Source organism: Oncorhynchus masou, chromosome 11 (assembly GCF_036934945.1).
Source record: "Oncorhynchus masou masou isolate Uvic2021 chromosome 11, UVic_Omas_1.1, whole genome shotgun sequence".
Taxonomy (NCBI): domain Eukaryota; kingdom Metazoa; phylum Chordata; class Actinopteri; order Salmoniformes; family Salmonidae; genus Oncorhynchus; species Oncorhynchus masou.
In genome coordinates, this window is record NC_088222.1 from 38950434 (window position 1) to 38977370 (window position 26937).

At 43.0% G+C, this 26937-nt stretch overlaps 1 protein-coding gene across 1 annotated transcript in view; it reads left to right on the forward strand.

Moving 5' to 3' along the window:
* LOC135548663 (E3 ubiquitin-protein ligase TRIM37-like) overlaps positions 1-23752 on the forward strand; it is a 28167-nt gene extending 4415 nt beyond the window's left edge. The window contains exons 6-26 of the mRNA XM_064978493.1: positions 850-937; positions 1054-1176; positions 1436-1559; positions 1665-1732; positions 5438-5562; positions 5902-5952; positions 9294-9375; positions 9734-9810; positions 9897-9981; positions 10290-10384; positions 11205-11319; positions 11572-11766; positions 15093-15229; positions 16868-16950; positions 18053-18241; positions 18406-18702; positions 18874-19029; positions 19169-19358; positions 20307-20413; positions 20838-20984; positions 21154-23752. Coding sequence (XP_064834565.1) covers positions 850-937; positions 1054-1176; positions 1436-1559; positions 1665-1732; positions 5438-5562; positions 5902-5952; positions 9294-9375; positions 9734-9810; positions 9897-9981; positions 10290-10384; positions 11205-11319; positions 11572-11766; positions 15093-15229; positions 16868-16950; positions 18053-18241; positions 18406-18702; positions 18874-19029; positions 19169-19358; positions 20307-20413; positions 20838-20984; positions 21154-21212 — 2593 coding nt within the window. The 3' untranslated portion in view covers positions 21213-23752. The remainder of the gene's footprint in view (positions 1-849; positions 938-1053; positions 1177-1435; positions 1560-1664; positions 1733-5437; positions 5563-5901; positions 5953-9293; positions 9376-9733; positions 9811-9896; positions 9982-10289; positions 10385-11204; positions 11320-11571; positions 11767-15092; positions 15230-16867; positions 16951-18052; positions 18242-18405; positions 18703-18873; positions 19030-19168; positions 19359-20306; positions 20414-20837; positions 20985-21153) is intronic.
* Positions 23753-26937: the final 3185 nt, after the last annotated feature.

Here is a 26937-nt window from a genome sequence, read left to right on the forward strand (position 1 = left end):
TACCACTGCTTTTTTTTATCCTTCTGTCTCTCTGCCCTTTCTACCCCTTTCTGAAGACCTCTAAAATGACCTGAACCCCCATTAAACAAAATGTAGCTTGTACTTGCAGTATGAGGCAAAAGCAACCTAAAATTGTGTCCTTTCAGCTAGGAAATTTGAAGGCCCAGCACATTCTAATGTGGGCTGAGTTTATAAATGGCTGGTTGTTTGGGAGTTGTTTTGCTGACAGTAGCTTGTTTTCCACCCAATTGCCATTAGATTTTCATGCGAATATGGAAAAATATGCCCATTTCCCACCCTTGGGGAGATAAAAATCGGTGCATGATGACAGTGCACACGGAAAATGTACTTTTTCCATGATTTCAATAAAAACCTAAAGATCAATGTTTCCATCACATTTTCAACTGTCAGATGGCTGTCAAGCATCGATCATCGTGTCACCAGAATAAGACCCTTGATATTTAATGGATAGGAGCGTCAAGCTCATCACCGTGCACTTTCACCACCCTATTTAATCTGTAGCCTAATAAACTGCATGGTTTCCCGAGTCGTAGTGGGAGGACCACACACCATATCATCACCTGACTCCCAAGTTTACTTTGATATGATGGTTATTATATCAATATTTGTACATAAAGTAGTTTCCACCTCCATTTCTCACATTGTCTGTGTTTAACATTTTACAGACCCTTCCTGTTTCCATCACAGCTATCATTATTATTTTTTTTATACGGTTTGCCTTTACTTGCAAAAAAAAATGGATCGAAACATGGTTAATTATAGAAAATGTATTGAAAAGAGATTCCAGAGGGTCTGGATGTGTCAACCTGTTGTGTGGTTTGTCTACAGGTGTGAGAACCACCATGAGAAGCTCAGTGTGTTCTGCTGGACCTGTAAGAAGTGCATCTGCCACCAGTGTGCTCTGTGGGGAGGCATGGTAAGTGACCCCCAGAGGAGTATTCTCAATCAAGCCCACATCAGTTTGGTATAAGACAGGTACTCTGTCAGTCCGTCCCTCCATTTTATGATCACCACATCTACCCGTTTCCCAAGCATGGTGGCCACACCTTCAAGCCTCTGGCTGAGATCTATGAGCAGCACGTGACCAAGGTGAACGAGGAGGTGGCCAAGCTCCGCCGACGCCTCATGGAACTTATCAGCCTGGTGCAGGAAGTGGTGAGGGGAACTGTGTCTGTATATTATGACATATCATTGGATCGTTTGATTATTTTTTGTGGCTTGGTTAGACGCGCACATGAGAAAATAGTATCACTAATGCAGTGTTGATTTTAACCGCTAGATGGCACAACGACACTACAGGTAATTATCCTCTGTAGCTAATTATCCTCTACACACTATCCATCTATGATGACAGATGAAGTTACCGTTGTACCAATCTCTGCCTTCATTTGACATGGTTTTCTGGTTCTCTCAGGAGAGGAATGTGGAAGCAGTGCGAGGGGCCAAGGACGAGCGAGTGCGAGAGATCCGTAATGCAGTGGAAATGATGATCGCCCGTCTGGACAACCAGCTCAAGAACAAACTCCTCACCCTCATGGGTACGCTCATTTGGTGACACCATTCCGGGTTCACTCCAGTCACTGTAATGCCCTTCTATGTCATTGAAATATTATTTTTTACATGAAAATGTCCTCTCACAACAGGTCAGAAGACCTCCCTCACCCAGGAGACTGAGCTACTGGAGTCTCTCCTACAAGAGGTGGAACATCAGGTGTGTGAACTTGTACCATACCACTCACTATACAGCATAGCATTTAATACATTTAACACCAGTAAACCAAAAGGCAATAATAACAGCATAGGTGGCACTACAAGTGGATTGGACATGGTGTACCTGCTTGAGGGTGTGTGGTCCTGTGGTTTGTGGAGGCAGGTGTTTAAGAGGAGAGTGTGAAGTGTTTCCAGTGGAAGTCTGGCACGCCACACTGCACAGCACTCAGGGTAGCAGGAAGCTGGGGGAGAAAAGGCACTGAGCCACCAATGGTCTAGAAGCTTTCTCTCGTTTCATATCCTCGTACTCTGCATCTACACCAAGGTTATTATAGTTTTGTGTTTTTAGATTCATTTTTATTTCTATTAGTTTTGAATTAGGTTTAGTTTGTTAGTTTTCAGACCTGATTTGTTCATTTTTATTTAGTTTAAGTTGTATGAAAATAATTTTAGTGTTAATGGAAGAAAGCTTGCGTGAGAGGCTAGGAGCCATTTGTGTTGTATAGTTTTCTTGGTATGTCACTTCTTACCACTGGGGGGGGTCAGGTCATAGGTTAGGCTAGCCCTTCTCATGACTCCAATGCTACATTGGAGTCATTCCACGTCCCTTTTGATTAGCTGAGGTGTTTTGGTCAAGTGTGGAATGCTCCATCTAGAAATGGTTGATGCTTGATTGCGAGATGGTTTTGAAACCTTGAACACCCAACTTAAAGTAACACTCCGGTGTTTCCAGATTTCTATGAAATATGATCTATAAATACTTACAATATGAGTGAAATAGTTTTCCTTCCAAAAAATTGTAATTAAGTTTGTTAAAAAGTAGACTGACTTTGTTGGAATGGTGTGGGTGTACCCCAATAACAGAATGGTGTGGGTGTATACCGGTCATTAAAAATATTCATGCTAGTCATTAAACAGATTTATGCGAGTAGAGTACTGACTGGCCAGCTCATCCTCCTCACTAGTACGACATAATCTATGAGGAAATGGCAAACATTTTTGAAATGGTCTGTTTTGAAGTGTTTTTTTTGTTTGTTTGTTTTCTCCAAATTATGCTTTGGCGACATAGGACTATAGGACGAGTCAACAACATCATTTGGGTATGCGTTAACAGAATATAAACTTTTAAAGTTCAAAGGACAGTTACTTTAATTATCAAAATTTAACATAAAAAATACACATTTTACCACTTTAATCTTTTGTGTGTAACACATCTTCGAGCAGACTTCCGAGATTCCATTAGCTCATGAAGTGAAATGCAAAACACCTCCATGGGTATGATATGAAAGTATAACTTGCACGCTGTGATTATTAGGGGTTAGACAGAGCGTTGTACACGTTGGCCCCACTGTGGTCAATTGTTCATATGGGAACCCTATGGCATAATGGCAGCAGGTAGCCTAACGTTTAAGACCGTTGGGACAGTAACCAAAAGCTAGCTGGTTCGAATCCTCGACCTGACTAGGTGAAAAATGTGTCTGTGTCCTTGAGCAAGACACTTAACCCTAATTTGCTCCTATAATTTGCTCTAAAAGCGTCTTCTAAATTACTTGTTCTCGAGAACTATGCTTAGGTTTAAATTATAAAGTACATCTCAGAGACTTGGATTTAAAAGTAATAGTGCTGAGACTGGTGCAAAAGATATGATGGAAGAAAGCCCGTGTTTACACCAATCCAATTGGTGTAAACAATGAACAACATTTACATTACATTTAAGTCATTTAGCAGACGCTCTTATCCAGAGCGACTTACAAATTGGTGAATTCACCTTCTGACATCCAGTGGAACAGCCACTTTACAATAGTGCATCTAAATCATTTAAGGGGGGGGGGGGGGGTGAGAAGGATTACTTTATCCTATCCTAGGTATTCAAACAAAAATAAACATAACATGTAAAGTGTCGGTCCCATGCTTCATGAGCTGATATAAAAGATCCCACAAATGTTCTATACGCACAAAAGCTTATTTCTCTCACATTTTGTGCACACGTTTGTTTACATACTTGTTAGTGAGCGTTTCTCCTTTGCCATGGATTTCCATCCACCTGACAAGTGTGGCATATCAAGAAGTTGATTAAACAGCATGAAAATTACACAGGCGCACGTTGTCCTGGGGACAATAAAAGGCCACTCTAAAATGTGCAGTTTTGTCATTCAAGACAATGTCACAGCTGTCAAGTTTTAAGGAGTGTGTGCAATTGACATGCTGACTGCAGGAGATGCTACTAGAGATGTTGCCTGATAATTTAATGTTCATTTCTCTACCATAAGCCGCTTACGTCATTTTAGAGATTTTGGCAGTACTTCCAACTGACCTCACAACCACTATGTGTATGGCGTTGTGTGGGCGAGCGGTTAGCTGATGTCAACGTTGTGAACAGAGTGCCCCTTGGTGGTGGTAGGGTTATGGTATGGGCAGGCATATGCTACGAACAACAAACACAATTACATTTTATTGATGTCAATTTGAATGCACAGAGATACCGTGACAAGATCCTGAGGTCCATTGTTGTGCCTCTCATCCGCCGCCATCACCATGTTTCGTCATGATAATGCACGGCTACATGTCGCAAGGCTCTGTACACAATTCCTGGAAGATGAAAATGTCCCAGTTGTTCCATGGCCTGTATACTCACCAGACATGTCACATATTGAGCACGTTTGGGATGCTCTGGATCGACAGCGTGTTTCAGTTCCCGCCAATATCCAGCAACTTTGCACAGCCATTGAAGAGTGGGACAACATTCCACGGGCCACTATCAACAGCCTGATCAACTCTATGTGAAGGAGATGTGTCGCACTGCATGTGGAAAGTGGTGGTCACACCAGATACGGACTAGTCTTCTAATTCACGCCCTACCCTTTTTTAAGGTATTGGTGACCAACAGATTGCGTATCTGTGTTCCCAGCCATGTGAAATCCATAGATCAGGGCCTAATGAATTTATTTCAATTGACTGATGTCCTTATTAAATGTTACTCAGTAAAGTTTTTGAAGTTTTATTTTTGTTCAGTATAATTTTAGTACATGTAAGAATAATTAAGTTAGCTTTTCCTGTTAGATAGTGACACACAAGCTAGGCATTTTTGAAACCTGGCCATCTCCTGGCTCCATTTACCAGCCAGCTTCAGTAGCATAAAATCCCCCAAAAGCTTGAACTCCATTACATTTTTCAGACTATTGAGATTTACATTTAGTTTTCTGAGAGAACTCATGTGAAACTTCAAGAAACCAGGTTGTTCTCCCTGATTTGAAACTCTTGTGAGAAACTAAGCTTTTATGTTTTAGATGAGTCATTGATTGGCAAGAGCTTGATAATCCTGCCCTTTTCAGTCCAGAGATTCCTATATTTCAAAACTGAGCCTAAATTCAATGAAGGTTGCAAGCCCACTGAGAGAATGGGTGTCCTGGGTTCAACTGTCAGTCACGCATTCAAATTCAGCCATGTGAATCTTTCAGGATGTTTCTCAGGTTCGTAATGCGTTATTCAAACACAGTCAATTGAAGAAAAAGATATAGCTGTTTTCCGCCCTTCACCCAGATGTTTTCTTATACATTCCACCTTGGGATTTCCATGGTCTGTGGAACTCTACCTTGATATGTCATGCCGCCAGTGAAATGAGATGACTTTAAGCGTTAAGGGTGGGGGGCGGGTCAGGTGTTGCTCTGCGGAGCTCTAGAATTGTGTGTGTTGTTCTGTCCTTCAGCTGCGCTCCTGCAGTAAGAGCGAGTTGATCTCCAAGAGCCCAGAGATCCTGCTCATGTTCCAGCAGGTTCACCGCAAGCCCATGCAGTCGTTTGTTACCACCCCAGTCCCCCCAGACTTCACCAGGTAACATACTAAATCCTACTGCACTAAACCCATTCTACCTGCACTCCCTAGGTACTGTACTTAACCACAGATGATGCGACTAGAGAACTTGAGAATACAAAAATGCCCTGCACTCTTTTTTAGACTTTGTTGTAGCTGTGTTTTCAAATTGTCGTCAGAGAAAGGAGGATCCACTTTTTAAATATGGATGTTCAGATTAATTTTGTATTTTCAGATATACATTTCAATTTTGGATGATTCATAATGCAGCAAGATATTTTTATGCTTTTAATGGATATTTGATGAAATTGAGCTATAATTATGAAACATCTCCCCCCCTCCCCCCACACACACATACAGTGAGCTGGTTCCTGCCTATGACTCAAGCACTTTCGTTCTGGCAAACTTCAGGTAAAAAAAATCCTCATCGCTCTTCCTCATCTCATCTTGAAAATGCTCTGATATTGAGCTTGTGTATGTTAAGATGAAGCTGAAGAGGATGGCTGAAGTTTTACATGCCCGTAACCAATTGTGCAAATTTATTATTTTTGTTGCCTTGTTTAACTTATTTTTTAACTTGTTAATTTTGTACATAATGTTGCTGCTACTGTCTCTTATGACTGAAAATAAATAACATCTGGACATCAGAACTGGGATTATTCACCACGAACTGGAAGAAGCCTTTTCCTTTAACGAGAAAGATACACATTTGAGTGAAGAAAAGACGGAGGAATATAGGACCCAGATGGGCTGCCTTTTTGAAAATCCGTAGGCGAGCAAGTAAACTCCGACTGCCATCAATTGTATTTGCTAACATGCAGTCATTGGAAAATAAAATTGATGGCTTACAATTATCCTACCAACGGGACATTAAGAACTGTAATATCTTGTTTCAACGAGTCGTGGCTGAACAATGACGAGGATAATATAGTGCTGGAGAGATTTTCAATGCGCTGGCAGAATCGAGAAGCTACGTCTGGTAAGACGAGGGTTGGGGGGGTGTGTCTTTTTGCCAATAACAGCTGGTGCGCGATGTCTAATATTAAATAAGTCTCGAGGTATTGTTCGCCTGAGGTAGAGTACCTAATGATAAGCTGTAACCACACCATCTACCAAGAGAGTTGTCATCTATATTATTCGTAGCCGACTATTTATCCACCACAGACCAATGCTGGCACTAAGACCACACTCAACCAACTCTATAAGGCCATAAGCAAACAAGAAAATGCTCACCCAGAAGCGCTGCTCCTAGTGGCCGGGGACTTTAATGCAGGCAAACTTAAATCAATTTGACCAAATTTTTACCAGCATGTCACATGTGCAACCAAAAAAAACTCTAGATCACCTTTACTACACACAGAGAGATGCCTACAAAGCCTTCCCTCGCCCTCCATTTGGCAGTAATTCTATCCTCCTGATTCCTGCTTACAAGCAAAAACTAAAGCGGGAAGTACCAGTGACTCACTCAATATGGAAGTGGTCAGATGACGTGGATGCTACGCTACAGGACTGTTTTGCTAGCACAGACTGGAATATGTTCCGGGATTCATCCAATGGCATTGAGGAGTATACCACCTCAGTCATCGGCTTCATCAATAAGTGCATCGCAACGTCGTCCCCACTGATCGTGTATCCCAACAAGAAGCCATGGATTACAGGCAACATCAAGCTAAAGGCTAGAGCTGCCACTTTCAAGGAGCAGGACACTAATCTAGATTCCGCTATGCCCTCAGACGAACCATCAAACAGGCAAAGCGTCAATACAGGATTAAGATTGAATCCTACTACACCGGCTCTGACGCTTGTTGGATGTGGCAGGGTTTGAAAACTATTATGGACTACAAAGAGAAACCCAGCCGTGAGCTGCCCAGTGACGCAAGTCTAACAGACAAGCTAAATGCCTTTTTATGCTCGCTTTGAGGCAAGCAACACTGAAGCATGCACGAGCATACCAGCTGTTCTGGATGTGTGATAACGCTCTCGGTAGCTGATGTGAGTGAGACCCGGGGCCAGATGGATTACCAGGACGTGTACTCAAAGCATGTGCGGACCAACTGACAACTGTCTTCACTGACATTTTCAACCTCTCCCTGATCGTCTGTAATACATACATGTTTCATGCGGACCACCATAGTCCCTGTGCCCAAGGAAGCGAAGTTACCCTGCCTAAATGATTACCACCCCGTAGCACTCACGTCGGTAGCCATGAAGTGCTTTGAAATGCTGTTCATGGCTCACATCAACTGCATCCTCCCGGATACCCTAGACCCACTCCAATTTGTATACCGCCTCAACAGATCCACAGATGACGCAATCTCAATTGCACCACACTGCTCCTTCCCACCTGGACAAAAGGAACGCCTATGTGAGAATGCTGTTCATTGACAACAGCTCAGCGTTCAACACCATCGTGCCCACAAAGCTCATCACTAAGCTAAGGACCCTGGGACTAAACGCCTCCCTCTGCAACTGGATCCTGGACATCCTGACGGCCCGCCCCCAGGTGGTGAGGGTAGGAAACAACATGTCTGCCACGTTGATCCTCAACACTGGGGCCCCTCAGGGGTGTGTACTTATACCCTCCTGTACTCCCTCTTCACTGACTACTGCGTGGCCAAACACGACTCCAACACCATTAAGTTTGCTGACGACACAAGTGGGTAGGACTGATCAACGATGAGACAGCCTATAGGGAGGTCAGAACTGGCAGTGTGGGGCCAGGACTGCAACCTCTCCTTCAATGTGAGCAAGACAAAGGAGCTGATCGTGGACTACAGGAAAAGTTTTGCCGAACAGGCCCCCATTAACATCAACGGGGCTGTAGTGGAGTGGGTCGAGAGTTTCGAGTTCCTTGGTGTCCACATCACCAACGATCTATCGTGGTCCAAGACAGTTGTGAAGAGGGCACGACTGGTTGCATCACCACCTGGTATTGCAACTGCTCGGCATCTGACCGTAAGGCGCTACAGATTGAAGGTAGTGCGTACAGCCCAGTACATCACTGTTGCCAAGCTTCCTGGAATCCAGGACCTATATAATAGGCGGTGTCAGAGGAAAGCCCATAAAATTGTCAGACTACCCCCAAGCCGTAAGACTCCTGAACAATTAATCAAAAGGTCACTGGACTGTTACATTGCCCCCCCCCCTCCTCCCATTTGTTTTGTACACTACTTCTACTCACTGTTTATTATCTATGCATAGTCACTTCACCCCTACCTACATGTACAAATGACCTCTAACCTGTACCCCCGCACGCTTACTCTGTACCTGTACCCCCTCTATATAGCCTCGTTATTGTGTTACTTTTTATAATTTTAGTTTATTTGTTACATATTTTCTTAACTCTTCTTGAACTGCACTGTTGGTTAAGGTCTACACTTGTATTTGGGGCATGTGACAAAGTTTGATTTGAATAGAAATCAAGTCTTTTTTTAAACAACAAATTAAATATATTTAACCTTTTGTGTCTTGGCAAAGAATACTAAGTCCCCCATTTGGGTTGCCAAGTCCAAGGCTCTGATTAAGTGCTTATGCTCTAGCTGCTAATTAGCATGTGACTGATCATGTATTAGCATCAGTCGGTTGGGGGATTTGCTCCGTTAAAACAACCACGAACATGTCGGCCCATGATGATGAGCAATTTCTCTCTCGTTGTGACACTTACCAAGACGCAGTAGAAATTGGCTTGTTTAATGAATGGGTTCATCCTATCTGACTTGTTATTCTGCCGGTGTGTTCCGTTGGTCTTGCAGCACCCTGAGACAGAGGGCAGATCCTGTCTACAGCCCACCACTCCAGATATCTGGCCTCTGCTGGAGACTCAAGGTTTACCCAGTGAGTAGACCACAGGCGGTTGGTGGCACCTTAATTGGGGAGGACAGGTTTGTGGTAACGGCTGGAGCGGAATGAATGGTATCAAATACATCAAACACATTCACATTTGTTTGATGCCATTCCATTTGCTTTGTTCCAGCCATTATTTTGAGCCATCCTCCCCTCTGTAGCCTCCGTTGGAGTAGACCGACACCTCCAACAATTGGTTATCTTGTAGTAATTGAAACGAGACAATTGGCTCTTATGTTCATCCTATCTTACTCTAGCTACTAGATTTGATATGACACAACGAAGTTTTCAGTATTGAAGATCTGTGAAAAACTGGTCATGTTCATCATTATGTGTGTTTCTACTTCAGGATGGCAACGGTGTGGTGCGTGGCAATTACCTGTCAGTTTTCTTGGAACTATCTGCAGGACTCCCTGAAACGTCGAAGTATGTTTTTGTCAAATTATTGTCATTCTCTTTCAAGTTTTCACTTTTAGTTATATCAGCTTTAACGTGTGTGTGTTTGTCTGTAGGTACGAGTACCGCGTGGAGATGGTTCACCAGGCCTCCAGCGACCCCACTAAGAACATCATCAGGGAGTTTGCGTCAGACTTTGAGGTCTGGTGCCACTTCATATAATGTTTACATACCCTACATTACTCATCTCATATGTATATACTGTACTCTATACCATCTTCTGCATCTTGCCTATGCCGTTCTATACCATCACTCATTCATATTTTTTTATGTACATATTCTTATTCATTCCTTTACACGTGTGTGTGTGTGTGTGTATAAGGTAATTGTTAGGTTAGATTACTCGTTGGATATTACTGCATTGTCGGAACTCGAAGCACAAGCATTTCGCTACACTCACATTAACATCTGCTAACCATGTGTATGTGACAAATACAATTTGATTTGAGGTGGGGGAGTGCTGGGGATACAACCGCTTCTTCAGACTGGACCTGCTGGCCAGTGAGGGCTACCTCAACATGCAGACTGACACTCTAGTCCTCAGGTGGGTATTGGTGAGCGACTAGTGCTTTTTGAGGTCGGTTTGACTATTGAATTTTTTTATAAAGATTTTCCATTTCAAGATTTAAAAAATGTATTATGAAATAATTACATTAAAATTATTTGAGAGCTTTTTAATGGAAATTTCAAAGCCAAAAATTGTGAACATTCAATTGCCAAAACATTGAAAATATTCCGTTCTCTGTCAATTCCACATTAGATAGACAATGATAGAAAATAGGAAAATAATATGAAATAAAATATTTCAGTTGTGTATATTACTGTTTATTTGATGACTATTTTTCATTCCTTCGTCATCTCATCTCTGCTCAGGCAGAAGTAGTCAATCAGACAACGTTATCTCTGTGCTCCCCATATTGTCTTTACTCATCATATTTAGCTAGGCTAGTCTGCCTAAACATGCTGCAGAGCTGTCTGTCTGACACAATAATTTTACCAGTTCTTCAAAGTAGATAAGACACACATTCACAAACTGTCGTTGAATGTGTTCCTTATCCCTCTCTCTCGTCATTCCTCTCTCACGCGGTCCGTGTAGCAGGCGTAAAAGTGTATCCATCTCTGTCCGTGCTGGAAAGAACAGGCGCAATGGATTATGGTCATTGTAGTTAATTGCCACATTTCTGCTTCAGCCCAGCCTCCCACATAGTTCTTGACTTGATTTCTCTCGTTAAAAAAAAAATCACTGCAGGTGAGTTACCACTACTACACATTAGACAGAAAGGTGCCATGTCTTTATCAGCTCTGATTCCGGGTTCATTGATGTCTTGTTTGACTGCCGAGGTTACTGTCTCTATCCTCAACAGGTACCAGGTGCGTTCGCCCACCTTCTTCCAGAAGTGCAGAGACCAATACTGGTACATCAGCCAGCTGGAGTCAGCCCAGTCCAGCTACATCCAGCAGATCAACAATCTCAAAGAGGTGGGGGCTTAGATCAGGGTTTACCAAATTAGGTCCTGGGTCCAGGTTTTGGATTTTTCCGTAGCACTACACAACTGATTCAAATAACAAACTCATCAAGCTTTGATGATTTGAATCCGCTTTGCAGTGTTAGGTCCAAAAAACAAAACGTGCACCCAGGGGGAACCCCAGGACCGAGTTTGCTTAGGTCACAAATGAATCTTAGCCTAAATGTTTGTCTTGTCATTGCATATTATGTCCACCCGTTTTCAGAGGCTGGCCATTGAGCTGATCTGTAGGCAGCAGTCTCGCAGCTCGTCCCCTCCTAACCGGCGCCTGGGCCCCTCGACCTCGGAGAGAGACTCCCGCTCAGGGAAAGGCCCCGTGACTGAGGACAGCTGCCAGACCACTGACACCAAAGAGGAAGAGGAGGAGGAGGAAGAGAAGACTCAGCACGATGACTCCAATGTGAGTAACTCCGACATTCGCGCTTTATAATCATATTAATGAGGACCACCGATGATCACTGTATTGGTTCATGTTTTTGGTTCAAGATGGTGCACACACTACCATATGATTATTTGTAAGTCGCTCTGGATAAGAGCGTCTGCTAAATGACTTAAATGTAAATGTAAATTATACTGATTTAAAGCTCGCTAGCTAATAAATGCACTTAGTCAGAGCAAATGTAATTCGCTATACACCATCACTGGTATTATCAGGCTGTAGACTTAAATATTGTTTGAAACAGTATCTTCTAAATAAAAGAGGAATACGCAAAGCATAAATATGTTATCTAAATGAAGTAGCTAAGAGATAATAGGGTCCCCTTGGAAACACTTGTCAACACTTTGGTTCTTACCCTGTCACAATAACTCCTTCCTGGCATTTTCATTAGTTGTCATGTCAACAACATTGTATTCAAAGTGCCCACTAGTATAGAATTAGAATAAACGTTCTGTTTCCATAATTCCAACAGTGTCCAAGTGTTTTGCTCTAAATCGCAAGTCAAATCGCAATTGCAAAATTTGGTAAAAGATCAGGCCTAGGTTGTTTGCCCATATCGAACAACCCTACGTGGCAGTGTGGAAATTCTCAAATTAGTGCAGTAAATGCAGATATTGATCAATGTTGACAATATTATAAAATAATCAGAATGGAGATAGACCCATTGAAATCACTTAGAATGTACGGTTGAAGTCGGAAGTTTATATACACTTAGGTTGGAGTCATTAACTCGTTTTTCAACCACTCCACAAAGTTCTTGTTAACAAACTATAGTTTTGGCAAGTCACGTTAGGACATCAACTTTGTGCATGACACAAGTCATTTTTCCAATAATTGTTTACAGACAGATTATTTCACTTATAATTCACTGTATCACAATTCCAGTGGGTCAGAAAGTTTACATACACTAAGTTGACTGTGCCTTTAAACGGCTTGGAAAATTCCAGAAAATTATGACATGGCTTTAGAAGCTTCTGATAGGCTAATTGACATCATTTGAGTCAATTGGAGGTGTACCTGTGGATGTATTTCAAGGCCTACCTTCAAACTCAGTGCCTCTTTGCTTGACATCATGGGGAAAATCAAGAGGAGAAATCAACTAAGACCTCAGAAAAAATATTATAGACCTCCACAAGTCTGGTTCATCCTTTGGAGCAATTTCCAAACACCTGAAGGTACCATGTTCATCTGTACAAACAATAGTATGCAAGTATAAACACCATGGGACCACGCAGCTGTCATACCGCTCAGGAAGGAGACGTGTTCTGTCTCCTAGAGATGAATGTACTTTGGTGCAAAAAGTGCAAATCGATCCCAGAACAGCAACAAAGGACCTTGTGAAGATGCTGGAGGAAAACGGGTACAAAAGTATCTATATCCACAGTAAAACGAGTCCTATATTGACACAACCTGAAAGGCCGCTCAGCAAAGAAGAAGCCACTGCTCCAAAACTCTCCTAAAAAAGACAGACTATGGTTTGCAACTGCACATGAGGACAAAGGTGGTACTTTTTGGAGAAATGTCCTCCCAACTATGAAACCCTGGGGTGGCCGCATCATGTTGTGGGGGTGCATTGCTGCAGGAGGGACTGGTGCACCTCACAAAATAGATGGCATTATGAGGAAGAAAATTTATGTGGATTTATTGAAGCAACATCTCAAGACATCAGTCAGGAAGTTGAAGCTTGGTCGCAAATGGGTGTTCCAAATGGACAATGACCCCAAGCATACTTCCAAAGTTGTAGCAAAATGGCTTAAGGACAACAAAGTCACGGTATTGGAGTGGCCATCACAAAGCCCTGACCTCAATCCCATAGAACAGTTGTGGGCAGAACTGAAAAATCATGTGCGAGCAAAGAGGCCTAGAAACCTGACACAGTTACACCAGCTCGGTCAGGAGGAATGGGACAAAATTCACCCAACTTATTTTGGGAAGCTTGTGGAAGGCTACCCAAAATGTTTGACCCAAGTTAAACAATTTAAAGGAGACGCTTCCAAGTACTAATTGAGTGTATGTAAACTTCTGACCAACTGGGAATGTGATGAAATAAATAAAAGCTGAAATAAATAATTCTCTCTCCTATTATTCTGACATTTCAAAAAAATTTTAAATTAAAAGTGGTGTCCCTAACTGACCTAAGACAGGGAATTTTTACTAGGATTGAATGTCAGGAATTTTGGAAAAACTGAATTTAAATGTATTTGGCTAAGGTGTATGTAAACTTCTAACTTCAACTGTATGTGTTGCCACCCTTGGGTTATGCACTACTTAATAAGCAAATTTAACGCTTTTTATTATTAAAAACATAAATTCCGTGATATATTTTGGCCATATTGTCCAGCCCTAATGGGAGTCTGGCGAGGCGCCTGAGATGGCGTTTTCTATCACCATCAACAACACACCAAATACATTTATTGTTGAATGGTGTCTAATCTTTCCAATAGAGTTCCAGACCATTATAGAATCTATGCCAAGGCACATTGAAGATGTTTTGGCTTGTGGTGGCCCTGCGCCCTATTCTACCGTTCAAAAGTTTGGGGCCACTTAGAAATGTCCTTGTTTTTTAACAAAAAGCACTTTTTTTCCCTCCATTAAAATAAATAAATAACATGAATTAGATGTTAGCACAGCTGAAAACTTATGATTAAAGATAAAACTGGCCTTCTTTAGACTAGTTGAGTATCTGGAGCATCAGCGTTTGGGGGTTTGATTACAGGCTCAAAATGTCTAACAAAGACTTTCTTCTAAAACTCGGCAGTTTTTCTTGTTCTGAGAAATTAAGGCTAGTCCATGCGAGAAATTGCCAAGAAACTGAAGATCTCTTTCAACGCTGTGTACTACTCCCTTTCACAGAACTTCACAAAATGTATAATCTTGGTTAATATTTGTTTCAGATAAAAATGTTATTTTAAAAATGGCGCATCATTAGTCTATATTACTGGACTAAAATTAGATTTAAAAATCACTTATAAATCATTCCACCTTTTCTTCCACTTAATTTCTCTTGTCATACCTAAGCAATGACCTCAGTGTGCAGTATCATAAGTTGTCTTAAGATGGAGATGCGACACAGAGGGGAAACACTTGGTGCGTCAGGAGCTGAGCTCCAAGCTACATGTTGTCTGAACATTGTGCTAATGTTGCATTAATGTTGAAGTGTGATCATGAGCAGTCTGACGGGGACCTTGAGCATGGACTGTTTCATTGGTGTATCAGATGATAAAACTTGACAGAGCAGTACTAGAGGCTCTTGTGTAAATGTTGTGCCAACGTTGTGGTGTGGTCAGGAGCTGTCTGACGGGGATTTGGAGGTGGACTGTCTGACGGGGGATGAGGAGGTGAACCCTCTGGACGGCAGCAGCACCTCTGGCAGCTCCACGGCAACCAGCAACACAGAGGAGAATGACATCGACGAAGAGACCATGTGAGTGATCAACCGAAATTTGCTTGTTTTTGGGGGATGGATGCAGAAAGGAAATTATATTTTCCGCATCCTATCAATACAATTAAGTTAGACTCCCTCTGCCCTTCCCCACCATCCGGGTTGTGTTACTTAGAAAAAGTGTTTTATATGACTAGTGTATGCGTACCTCATCGACGTGTTTTCAAACCCCTGCAACCAGAGAGGCTGAGAGTGGAGTGCAGCGCTGGATCATCAGCCTCGCATGTTCTCTCTCCCCCATCCACCCCCTCATTGTGAGCTCTCCAGATGAGCCGTCCATGAGTCATCAATGCTTCTCATACTGCCTGGCTGGCTGAGTGTAAAACACCAACACGAGGCTCACCAGCTCCTTCCTCACACAAGCGCACACTTACATAGATAGACATTATCACATGTACCGTATGCATAAACACTCTCACAGAAGGGCTTCCCATGTCTTCATACAGACCTGTATGCGCATGCATACACACATTACATAGAGAACACACATTGTCCAATCTCCATGCTTCTCCTGAAACATTTAAATCCATGTTAGTGCTCCATGTTTGCTTTTAACAAGGATCCTCTCAGGCCCTGTGGGGGAAACTACAGTCAAGTGCCATCCCCCTCTCCTCCCACAAGGCACTTCTCTCCTGCGCTCGCAAAAGCTGTAATGCTGTTAGGGCTTTTTCTCCTCCAAGATGTTCTGGGATGCGTTGCTCCATCGTTCCCACGTCTATAAATACGCTGAGTGGCGGCAAGTGAGAAAAGCTCTGCTGGATATCTCTGACTCATGTTGTGCTATGGGCTGATATAATGGCAAGGGCTGCTGTGTTTCCCGTTATCCCCTGGGGCATACCTAAAGGCATGTGTACAGGGAAGGCTTACAGACTGATGTATACGAACACACAATGTACAGGCACACAAGTCAGTCACTTACTTGCACACTCTCAAATGGGCACGCACATCCCCATGGGGCCTTTTGGCCCCTGCTAAAAGAACAGCACGACTTATCATTAAGCTGTACCATTCGACAGAGAACATTGCAGTGTCCAATAAATTTCATCAGTAGAGCTACTAGTTGGTCTGTGACAACAGAGCACTTTCTGTCTAATCACCCTAAAAAGCTTTTCGGTAAGGGAACACTGCTCTGTGATTTAGGGAGTCCTGGACATGCACACACTTTCTCATTGAAGAGTTGCTGGTCCAGCCAAGGTCTTGCGGATGCTGATTTATTAGTTGCCTCATTAATGTCGTCTCCAAGCCTATAGTATTGGCCAAGGAACTAAATTTTCCTTAAGTGGGGTTGATTTTGAACGTGCACAGTTTCTATACCCAAAGAGGTCCATGGAGGGAACGACATTTCCATGTCCCCCAAATGGTCACATCTCGCTGTCTTGTAACAATAAATCGGCCAATAAAACCAATTGATAAACTGAATCAACTAAAACTCAGTTGACCAAATGTAAATGCCAGCGAGGCTATTTGAAATGATAGGTAGACTTGTTTTCCTGGTCTTGGCATGGTTTCAGCATTGTCAGCTTTAGTGTTGGCTGTCAGCTAAAGTTTTAGTGTTCATTTGACCGTGACATTGTAGCAATGTTGTTCCCAGTCCTGAAGTTGATGGTCTCTGGTTCTCAGGTCTGGGGAGAATGACGTGGAGTTCAGTAGGAACCTGGATATGGAGGAGGGAGAACTGCCTGTCGCTGTGGCAGGAGCAGCAGGTAACCTCTTCCTCCCCTTTTGTCTCATCTCTTTCTCTCTCTCTCTCTCTACTCCCTCATCTGTTTTTCCATCTCCCTCCCCTCTTTTCTCTCCATCCCGTTCTCTCACAGCCTCGTTCTCCCTCTCATACTTTGTCTGTACGTCTCTCTTTCCGTCGCCTTTTTTCTCTCCTCTTTTTGATCTATATCATCAGAACTCTCGTGTGTGTGTGTGTGTGTGTGTGTGTAATGGGGCCTAAAGAGGATGTCATGGGTGCTGATGTGGAATGTTTAAACTGTGTGTGTGTGTGTGTTAAGCCAAAGGGGAGTGTGAAAGGCTGCATAACAATCCATGTGTCAGTTTACTTTAATTTACATAGTGTTGAGGATGCACCTTTCTTTGGCAGATCTAAGCCTGGTCCTGTTACTCTTCGGTACTTTGATAATTGATTTAAACTTTAGCAACTCAGTGCAGGCCACCCTTAAACTTGGACATGTTGATAGTCCCTTTTACCTCATATCGGACTCTCCTCCGAAAGGAAAATATCCATTATTACATGCCCCAATGCCTAATGGTCGGTTAGCCAGGGAGGTTATTCAAATTCAAATATATTCATTAAACATTGGCTGCAAAGTGGATTATCGTCTCCGCCTCCATTACGCTCACTGCCTCAGACAGAGTAGCGTTTTTTCCAATCTAATCTCTCGCCTTTTGAAATGCTCATTGTATGCTGCCCTTAATGATTTTTATGCTGCTCTCGTAGCTGTGCGCTGGCTGACTCATTCAGTACTGCAGTGAAATGGCTGGAGAGTTGAACTGAATCTTGGTGCAGGAGTTCTCTGGTCTGCAACTTAAAATGGAGATGCAGCATGGGCTGTTTAGTAGCCATTGAGCTCCGCTCTGTGTTAAACCTAGGTAAAGATTTCCTTTTGCACAAGTATTCAATATGCCCTTTTCCAAACTCATTCAAAGTGTCAATTGACTCCCCTTGCTGCTCCTCCAACACTCGATAGATATAATCATATCCAGTGTAGCTCACATTTGGTCTCCCCTTCCAGTTTGCAACTGTTTCCTCACCTTTGTACCTCTGAACATACTTTTCTCACTCTAACCCTCTACCAGGAAGCTCTAACACCGGAGCCAGGTCTCTGAGGCATAGTGGTGGTCTCTCCTCCGCTGGCAGCAACAACAGTTTGCTAGAAATCGACCCCGTCATCCTCATCCAGCTACTGGATCTGAAGGAGCGCAGCAGTGTGGAGTCACTGTGGGGCCTTCAACCCAGACCCCCTGCCTCCCTGCTGCACAGCCCAGGTAGGGTCTGTCTTTCACAGCCTCCTACTCTGTACAGGGTAGCCAAGCTAAGGCACAGTCACTCCCTCTCTGGCAGACATTAGGATAAGCGCTAATAGCCAATTAATCTTTTCATCTCCTCCTTTTTTCACTCTTCCCTTTTTTCTCTCTCTCTCTCGCTCCAGTCCAAGTCCACTCCAGGAAGGAGCGGGGTGAGCGCAGGCCTCAGACAGTGAGGCGGGGTGCCCCAGACTCTGGGGTCCTGATTCGGCTCAAGGCACAGATGGCCGAGGTGCGCAGTAAGATGACGGATGTCAAGTGTCAGCTGGAGGCACGGGGGGAGACCAAGGCAGGGCCCTCCGGCGGGGCCACAGGGGTGGAGCAAGGGCCCTCTTACCACTCAGAGCTAGGGCCCAGCAGGAAGCCCATAGAGCTAGATCTGATGGGGAAAGGACCTGGGGTCTCCAGACACTGTCGCTCTGGTGAGAGTTGCTACACACACACACACACACATACACACAGACTACAATCTGTGGAATCGGATAGCATTTTACATCACATTCTACTGTCAAACTCTTTGAAGACTAGATGGGCAGCTGGGGAGCTATCAACTGCTCAGTCAGATGTTTATCTAGCTGTGGTTTGTGTGGCAGGAGGGAAGAAGGCCTCATCTCCCAAGCAGGATGGGAGCAGGCTGGGCCTAAGGAGGGCTGCAGACGTAGTTGAGAAGGAGCTGAGAGGCCAGAGCGGTGCAGAGTCGTCCAGCGACCAAAGCCTCTTTCCCAGGGGCACCTCCAACGGATCAGAGGGTCAGTAGTAAAGCCAGGTAGAGGTGTCGGGGTTATCAGTATTTAGACCACCATGGATCTACCTATGTTCCCAAATAAATGATTGTCAGCTGATGACTTCTGACTGACCAGTGTTTCCCTGTGCGGTGTCATACTGTAGGAGCCCTGAAGCCACGCAGCACCCACAGCTCCCCTCCCTATCTGGGAAGCTCGTCGTCCTGCTCCGAAAACAAACCCTGCAGCTCCAAACACGACCAGGGGCAGCTCTACGGGTCTGACCTGTACGCTCTGGAAGTCCTCAGCTGCATCTCCACCGCCACCATGGCACGACCCAGGACCAAAACCATGGGGTAAACTAACACCCTGTCCTAAATCCAACCCTAGCCCCTATGCATTTGTGGAGATCCAAAACGATTGGATTGAAATTCTATTGTTTATTTTTCCCATATCTAATATTTTTTCGTACAGTCCAGGTGCTTGGAGAATGGAGCTTGATAATTGAAAAGTGTACTTGACTGTTGAGAATATAAACTCCCTCATACAACATTTCTGTTTGCTCCACAATCTTTTAATGGATCGTTTTAAACCAACGCTTTGGTTATTATTCCTTTATCAAGTGTTTAGCCCCTGCCAAAGCCTCCAATTTAACCATTTGGGGTTTTTTGGCGTCATATTTGTTTTGTGCTACTGTTTCTTTATTACTTCACTGTGCCAACCTTGGCTGGGTTTTAAAAGAATGCCGGATAAGTGAAAATAAAGTGTGCTGCTGCTGTTGTAGCTAAGTGGTATTTCTGTGGCACCCTATTTGGTATTGCAAATTGACCCCCCCAGTGGACCACAAAGGCCTTGAGAGCCAGCTTTCTCTAAAATAACTGTTTAGCTTTGGAATAAACCTGCTACTAGTGGTGAAAATGTTGCTGTTCCTATTGATCAGTGTTCTGTAAGTTTTGTGTGGACCCCAGGAAGAAAAGCCGCTGCTTCTTTAACAGCTAATGGTGATACGAATACAAATCGTAAATCTCAACAATAGCCTAGAAAGAATTCAAGAAAAATGTCTATTGAAATCATACAATTTTGCTTGTGCTTAAAATAAGAGTGGCAAATCTACTTTCCTCCTGTCTAGCATTTGTGTGGATGGTCATTTTCATTAATTGATGGACCACTCTAGGAGCAGTGTGAAAAGGTCTTGGCTGTGGCCACTGGGATTATCTGAGGTGATGTTGTGCAAGAGGCTTTGTGAGAAGGGAATTGTGTAAACTGACACCCTCCTTCTCTCTCATCCTCCTCCCCTCCCTCAGGGCCGGCCTGCTGACGGACAGCTCTCTGGACTGTGACTCGGAGCCGGCTGAGATCCGCCAGTCACTGCTCTTCCTGGCAGAGGAACCCTCTTCATGCCCCAACGAAGGTGAGCCCTCACTGCTCTAACACCCCTCCCTTCCACCACCTCTAGCTCCACACTCCTCTACGGAGGATTGTGATGGCACTACGGCTTGAGCTCCACTCTTCATCTTAAGTGGATAGAATGTACTGTAATCTTAATACCATACTGCAGGTAGAGTTAACAGCTTCTTTGAGAAGGATATTTTAAAATGTGTTTTTCCTCCAGCATTTCTCCTAATGAACTCTGGGATGAGTCCGTGTCTGTAGAGAGAGCGAGTGGGTGTCGACTTGGCACTGATGAGCAAGATGAGACCATCAGTGCCAAGAGCACACCTGTTCCCCTGACCCCCCCTTTCTGTTTACCTATGTGCTCTCCCTTTTCTGTTTTCCTGTCTCTCCCTGTCATTCTGTTTTCCCTTATCTTGTGTGTCCCTCTTTCTGTCTGTCAGGTCATGTTGTCCAGAAGCGGACGGTGGCACTGCTGCCAGGTATGAGTAGTGATAGTGAGATCGACTGTGACACAGAGAACGAGGACGAGGTGGTGGTCCTGGAGGCTGGAGATTGTCGCTACGACACCCCGGCACTGCCCTGCGCAGGTCAATATTGTTACCTGCTGTAACCCCCTCACACTAAAACATGCATACCCTAGTGTGGGGTTTCATTTCTGCACGTTCTCCACACATGTTTATCCTCAAATCAACTTGCCAGTTCCTTGGAAGGAAATTATTGCTATGATTAAATGCTTCTTTTCTTCTTTCCTCCCAGGAGACCAGTTGATCTCTGATGACCTAAGCTTCACCACAGTAGAGACCACAGACAGGTGATTCCCCTCCAATTTGGACACCACAGCCGGTCTAGACAGTGGCAATCGCCATGTGGGAACTGGATCGTAGTGTATATAACTTTAATGCACATGAGCATTTGTGTAGACACTTGCATGCACTCATTCTAGTCACTGACAACCCAAATACTACGAGAATGCTACAACTCACTAAATAAGCACCTTGATGACGACTAACTGCAAAATGTGTCACAATATATTTGGTCACATTCATTCATCTTTTCATTTAAATGTACATTTTATGAAATATGAGTTTATGGGGCGATGAACAATATATTTGCAAGAGACATATATTCCTGTCGGTGTTAAATAAAATAGGAAGTTATAATATGTAATTAATGAGGTCATGGTTGACTGTCGCAATGTCTACATACTCAGATTGGGCTTTGGTCTGGGCATTATGAGCTAAGGTAAATATTTAGAAAGAAGCAGGGGGCACCTGCTTCACAACAGAAAGAGAACATCAAAAGCTCTCTGCCTTTCTGATTCAATGAGGTGCTATTCATGTGTTTGTGTGGAGGAGCACAGTCAAGCAGGTATCACACAGTTCTGTAATGAACACTCAATTCTGGTTAAGTCTAAACAAATGCCTTGAAATGAAGTGGACACATTTACAACCTTAATTTTTGTATCAACATGGCTTAAAACGTGTTAGGAACCCTCTACGTGAACTGAAGGAAAGGCGGGGATGAAACACAAGGAAAAATTGCCCAAAGTCCCCTCTGCGTACATCTTGTCAATGTAAACTACTGTACTTCATCAACTTCTCCCGTTAGATTGGAGTTGCTTTCCCCCCAGTAAATCATTCAGAACAAGAACCAGTTTTGCTGCTGTGTAGACAGACATTGAAATGTGGATCAATGGTACGGCCTCCTCTGGCCTGTGTAAAAGATGGCTACATTTTGAATTGGTATTAAGTGAAGTCTTAGTAGGGAAATGACTCTTGCTCACAGTGTTGAGTGGATTCTGACTGAATTGATTATTAACCATTCTTGATTGACGGTCTGGGCTTCAAGTGCTCGTTGACCTTGTCTCTTCATTGCACATCAAAGCTGACATACATTATTCGTACATAGAGGGTTCTTTCTTTCATGAAGAAGTGTTTTCCGCAGCTCTTGTCAAGATGAGCTCTGTAACATAGGCACATGTGTAGGTGTTGTTTTGCGTTTTCTTCCCTGATAGCATTTGTGTCCACACTGTAATTTCCATCTTCACTCTTTCCCTGTGCTGTGTGAGCAACTCCTCCCAGTTCAGCTTTTCTGCTTGACTTAGAAAAATGGGTCCATACAAATTCACCGGTTTTGACTTCTATGAAGCAGATGCAACTCAGTGGATTCCTTTCCCTGTTCAAACATGGTCTTAAATGGATTCAAATGTTACACTCCATCTTCTTGGGTCTAGATACATTTTATTTGATTGAGTTAATTATTAGCAAAAATTTGTTTGACTGAGACGTGTGTAAATAAGTGTTTGTTTTGTACAAAGACTCCCCAACATTGATGTGAATATTTCTCTGTGTAATTGGACCCATTACCTTTTGAATTTTTTCCTTTTTGCCCATCAGAGGGTGCCATTTCTGCCTTAAAAGTTTAGCTTTGCTCTGTGACCGTGGACCATTTTTCTTTACACAGTGCCATTTTATTGCTTTCAACCCTTAAAATGAATCTAAAGACCACACTAGCGTCCACATGGACATCATTATAGAAACTGTAGTTGCTTTTTGGAGAACAATGAACACTGACTGTCGTTCTTTGAATGAAGTGGTGACCCAAACCGAATCTGTAAACATTTCTATCCCTTGAAAGGGAGTTATGTAAGATGTCTCAAAGTATACGAATGTGCATTGACTAATAAGGAAATATGTTCTAAATGCCTGAGTGGAGAGCTGAGTGGTTAACGCTGTTAGTATCTTCCTATGTCAGCTATAGGATGCCTGACGCTAAACCCACAGCTGCACATCTTCCTAATGTTCCATCGTGTTGTGTGCCTAGAATCACATGGCTTTAATAGGGTTGAACAGGCAGAGTGTGGAAAATATGCGTAAAACCTCTTGTGCCCTTGAAAGGGTGTTTGTATATACAGCTCGAGACTCATCCTGATATGGTCTTATTGTGTCTATATCGATTTGTGTGTGTGTGTGTGTGTGTGTGTGTGTGTGTGTGTGTGTGTGTGTACACTGCACGTTTCTGTTACTGCCCAGGTTTGAGATGTGTGTGTGTGTGTACACTGCACATTTCTGTTACTGCCCAGGTTTGAGATGTGTGTGTACACTGCACATTTCTGTTACTGCCCAGGTTTGAGGTGTGCGTGCGTGGGGGGGGGCTGGCTGGCTGGCTGGCTGAGGAAAGGCACTAGAAAGGTGATTAGATGTTTTTGAGTGTTCATGCTCTCCTTGTGTCTGAGTGTTTGTTTTGTTTTGTCCCAGAATGCAGTGGGAATTTATGTTGGGAATGTCTTTTTTATTATTCTTTTTTTTGTACTTATATGACATGAACAAATTAAAATATTGTTTGGTTTCTTGAACTGGAACACGTTTGTTTTTGTAACCTACATATGGAAATACTTGTCAAATGGCTGAATAACGAAATTCCTGTGTTTTTTGTTTTATTGAACACAAACTGCATGAGAGATCAATTGCAGATGAGGGGTTACTCAACTTTTTTTTTTCAATGATTTTAGAAACAGCGTTTTTCAAGCAATTGGGGACTAATTTGAGATTGCACTACTTAAACATTCCAGTCAGGCTTCCGCTCACTTCACAGCACCGAAACGGCTTTATTGAAAGTCGATAACCACGTTCCCATCCTCAGTTTGTATTCATGTAGCCTTAAGTCATCATACTGTATAAACAAAAATCACGACTGCTGTAATGGAAATCAGTAGTTTCGTTACAATTTTATAAATGTCGATAGGTAATTTGTTCGTCTTGCATGGTGGGATCTTTTTGTATTAGTATAATGTAGTTATGCGAGAAATGCTGGTGGGAATGCATATATGCGCAAATGTTGCTATAATAAACATATCGAAGTCAACTTTTTGAGTCACGTGACGAAATGGTGTGTGTGTGTGGGCATTGGTGATGAGCTTGATGATCCTTTCTAATAAATATCGAGGGTCTATCTGGTGACATGATGATCGATGCTTGACTGCCGTTTGACAAATAAAAATATTCTCGCTCTTATAATTATCACATGTAGACTAGTCTGTCTGCACATCCTAACCGCACTATCTGCGAGCTGTTGTTGGCTTGAGCTCAGTTGCCAAAACCGGAGTAGGCGCATTTGCTGTTTCACAGTTTGACGACTATTGGTAGTTGAAAATGCGATGTAAATACGTTATGAACTTTTAGTTTTATTCGGTACAACTCAACTTGAGCGAAAAAGTCATTTTTGTGTGCACTACCTCATCACGCACTGATTTTTATCTACAATTCCATTTGGTGAAAACGCCACTGGTGGGGAAAATGAGCATATTCATATTTTACAATACGCTATTTGCATTTAAATCTGCTGTCAGCAGTTGGATGGAAACCTTGCTAGTAAATGACTCTCTGTTGGCTGCCATAGAGCATTCAATCTAGTTCTTTTGGATCTCAATGCTGCATTTGACCCTTGATAAGAACATCCTTGTTGACCATCTGGAAATGTGGGTGGGAATCTGGCTTGGTCCTCAACTAGTTCAGGTCCTATCTTTGTGGCAGATGTTTCTCAGTGAGCATGGGTGGTTCAGTATCATTCCCAGCACAAATAGCACCTACAGTGGACGCATCATAATACGCATAAAACCCGGTAATGGTTCCAATTGTTTTTTTCACCATTAATTTTTGCTTCTGGAATTTTAGAACTACTTCATATACAGCGCATTCGGAAAGTATTCATACCCCTTCCTTTTCCCACATTTTGTTAAGTTACAGCCTTATTCTAAAATTGATTAAAATAATTATCAATCTACACACAATACCCCATAATGACAAAGCAAAAACAAACAGGTTTTTGAAATTTTAGCAAATTTATTCAAAATGAAAAACATTCCTTGGTTACATAAGCATTCAAACCCTTAGCTATGAGACTCGAAATTGAACTCAGGTGCGTCCTGTTTCCATTAATCATCCGTGAGCTCTTTCTACAATTTGATTTGAGTCCACCTGTGGTAAATTCAATTGATTGGACATCATTTGGAAAGGCACACCGCTGTCTATATACAAATACCACAGTTGACAGTGCATGTCAGAACGAAATCCAAGCTATGAGGTCAAATGAATTGTCCGTAGAGCTCCGAGACAAGATTATAGCGAGGCACAGATCTGGGGAAGGTAACCAAAAAATGTCTGCAGCATTGAAGGTCCCCAAGAACACACTGGCCTCCATCATTCTTAAATGGAAGAAGTGTTGAACCACAGAGACTTCCTAGAGGTGGCAACCAGTCTAAACTGAGCAATCGGGGGAGAAGGGTCTTGGTCAGGGAGGTGACCAAGAACCCGATGGGCACTCTGACAGAGCTCCAGAGTTCCTCTGAGGAGATGGGAGAACCTTCCAGAAGGACAACCATCTCTGCAGAACTCCACCAATCAGACCTTTATGGTAGTGGCAAGACAGAAGCCACTCCTCAGTAAAATACACCTAAAGGACTCTCAGACCATGAGAAACAAGAGCATCTGGTCTGATGAAATCAAACTCACCACCGTGCCAAGAGTCACATCTGAAGGAAACCTTGCACCATCCCTACGGTGAAGTGTGGTAGCAGCATCATGCTGTGGGGATGTTTTTCAGCGGCAGGGACTGGGAGACGAGTCAGGATCGAGGGAAAGATGAACGGAGCAAAGTACAGAGAAATCCTTGATGAAAACCTGCTCCAGAGAGCAATGACAGAGCGGCATTGGCAAGATGCAATAGATGGTATAAAATACAGTATATACAGTGGGGCAATAAAGTATTTAGTCAGCCACCAATTGTGCAAGTTCTCCCACTTAAAAAGATGAGAGGCCTGTAATTTTCATCATAGGTACACTTCAACTATGACAGACAAAATTAGAAAACAAATCCAGAAAATCACATTGTAGGATTTTTTATGAATTTATTTGCTAATTATGGTGGAAAATAAGTATTTGGTCAATAACAAAAGTTTATCTCAATACTTTGTTATATACCCTTTGTTGGCAATGACAGAGGTCAAATGTTTTCTGTAAGTCTTCACAAGGTTTTCACACACTGTTGCTGGTATTTGGGCCCATTCTTCCATGCAGATCTTCTCTAGAGCAGTGATGTTTTGGGGCTGTTGCTGGGCAACACTGACTTTCAACTCCCTCCAAAGATTTTCCATGGGGTTGAGATCTGGAGACTGGCTAGGCCACTCCAGGACCTTGAAATGCTTCTTACAAAGCCACTCCTTTGTTGCCCGGGCGGTGATAGTCGTTTAGTTCAGTTACCTTTGCCTTCTTGGGTACAGGAACAATGGTCACCTTGAAGCATGTGGGGATAGCTGACTTTGTTCGTTATTTGTGTAGGTTCATAGGACTAGTGTTCAACCCATATTGTACACTTTTCTCGCCTTCCAATATTTCATGGATTGAACCAATGGATATGGTAACTTTCTGGATGAATCAAACCACTGTATTTTTGATTCACCGATCTTTATCCAAACCTGTTTTATTTGTATTATTCATAAATACTTTCCTAACCCTAAATAAGGTAAAGATCTGAGTACCAATC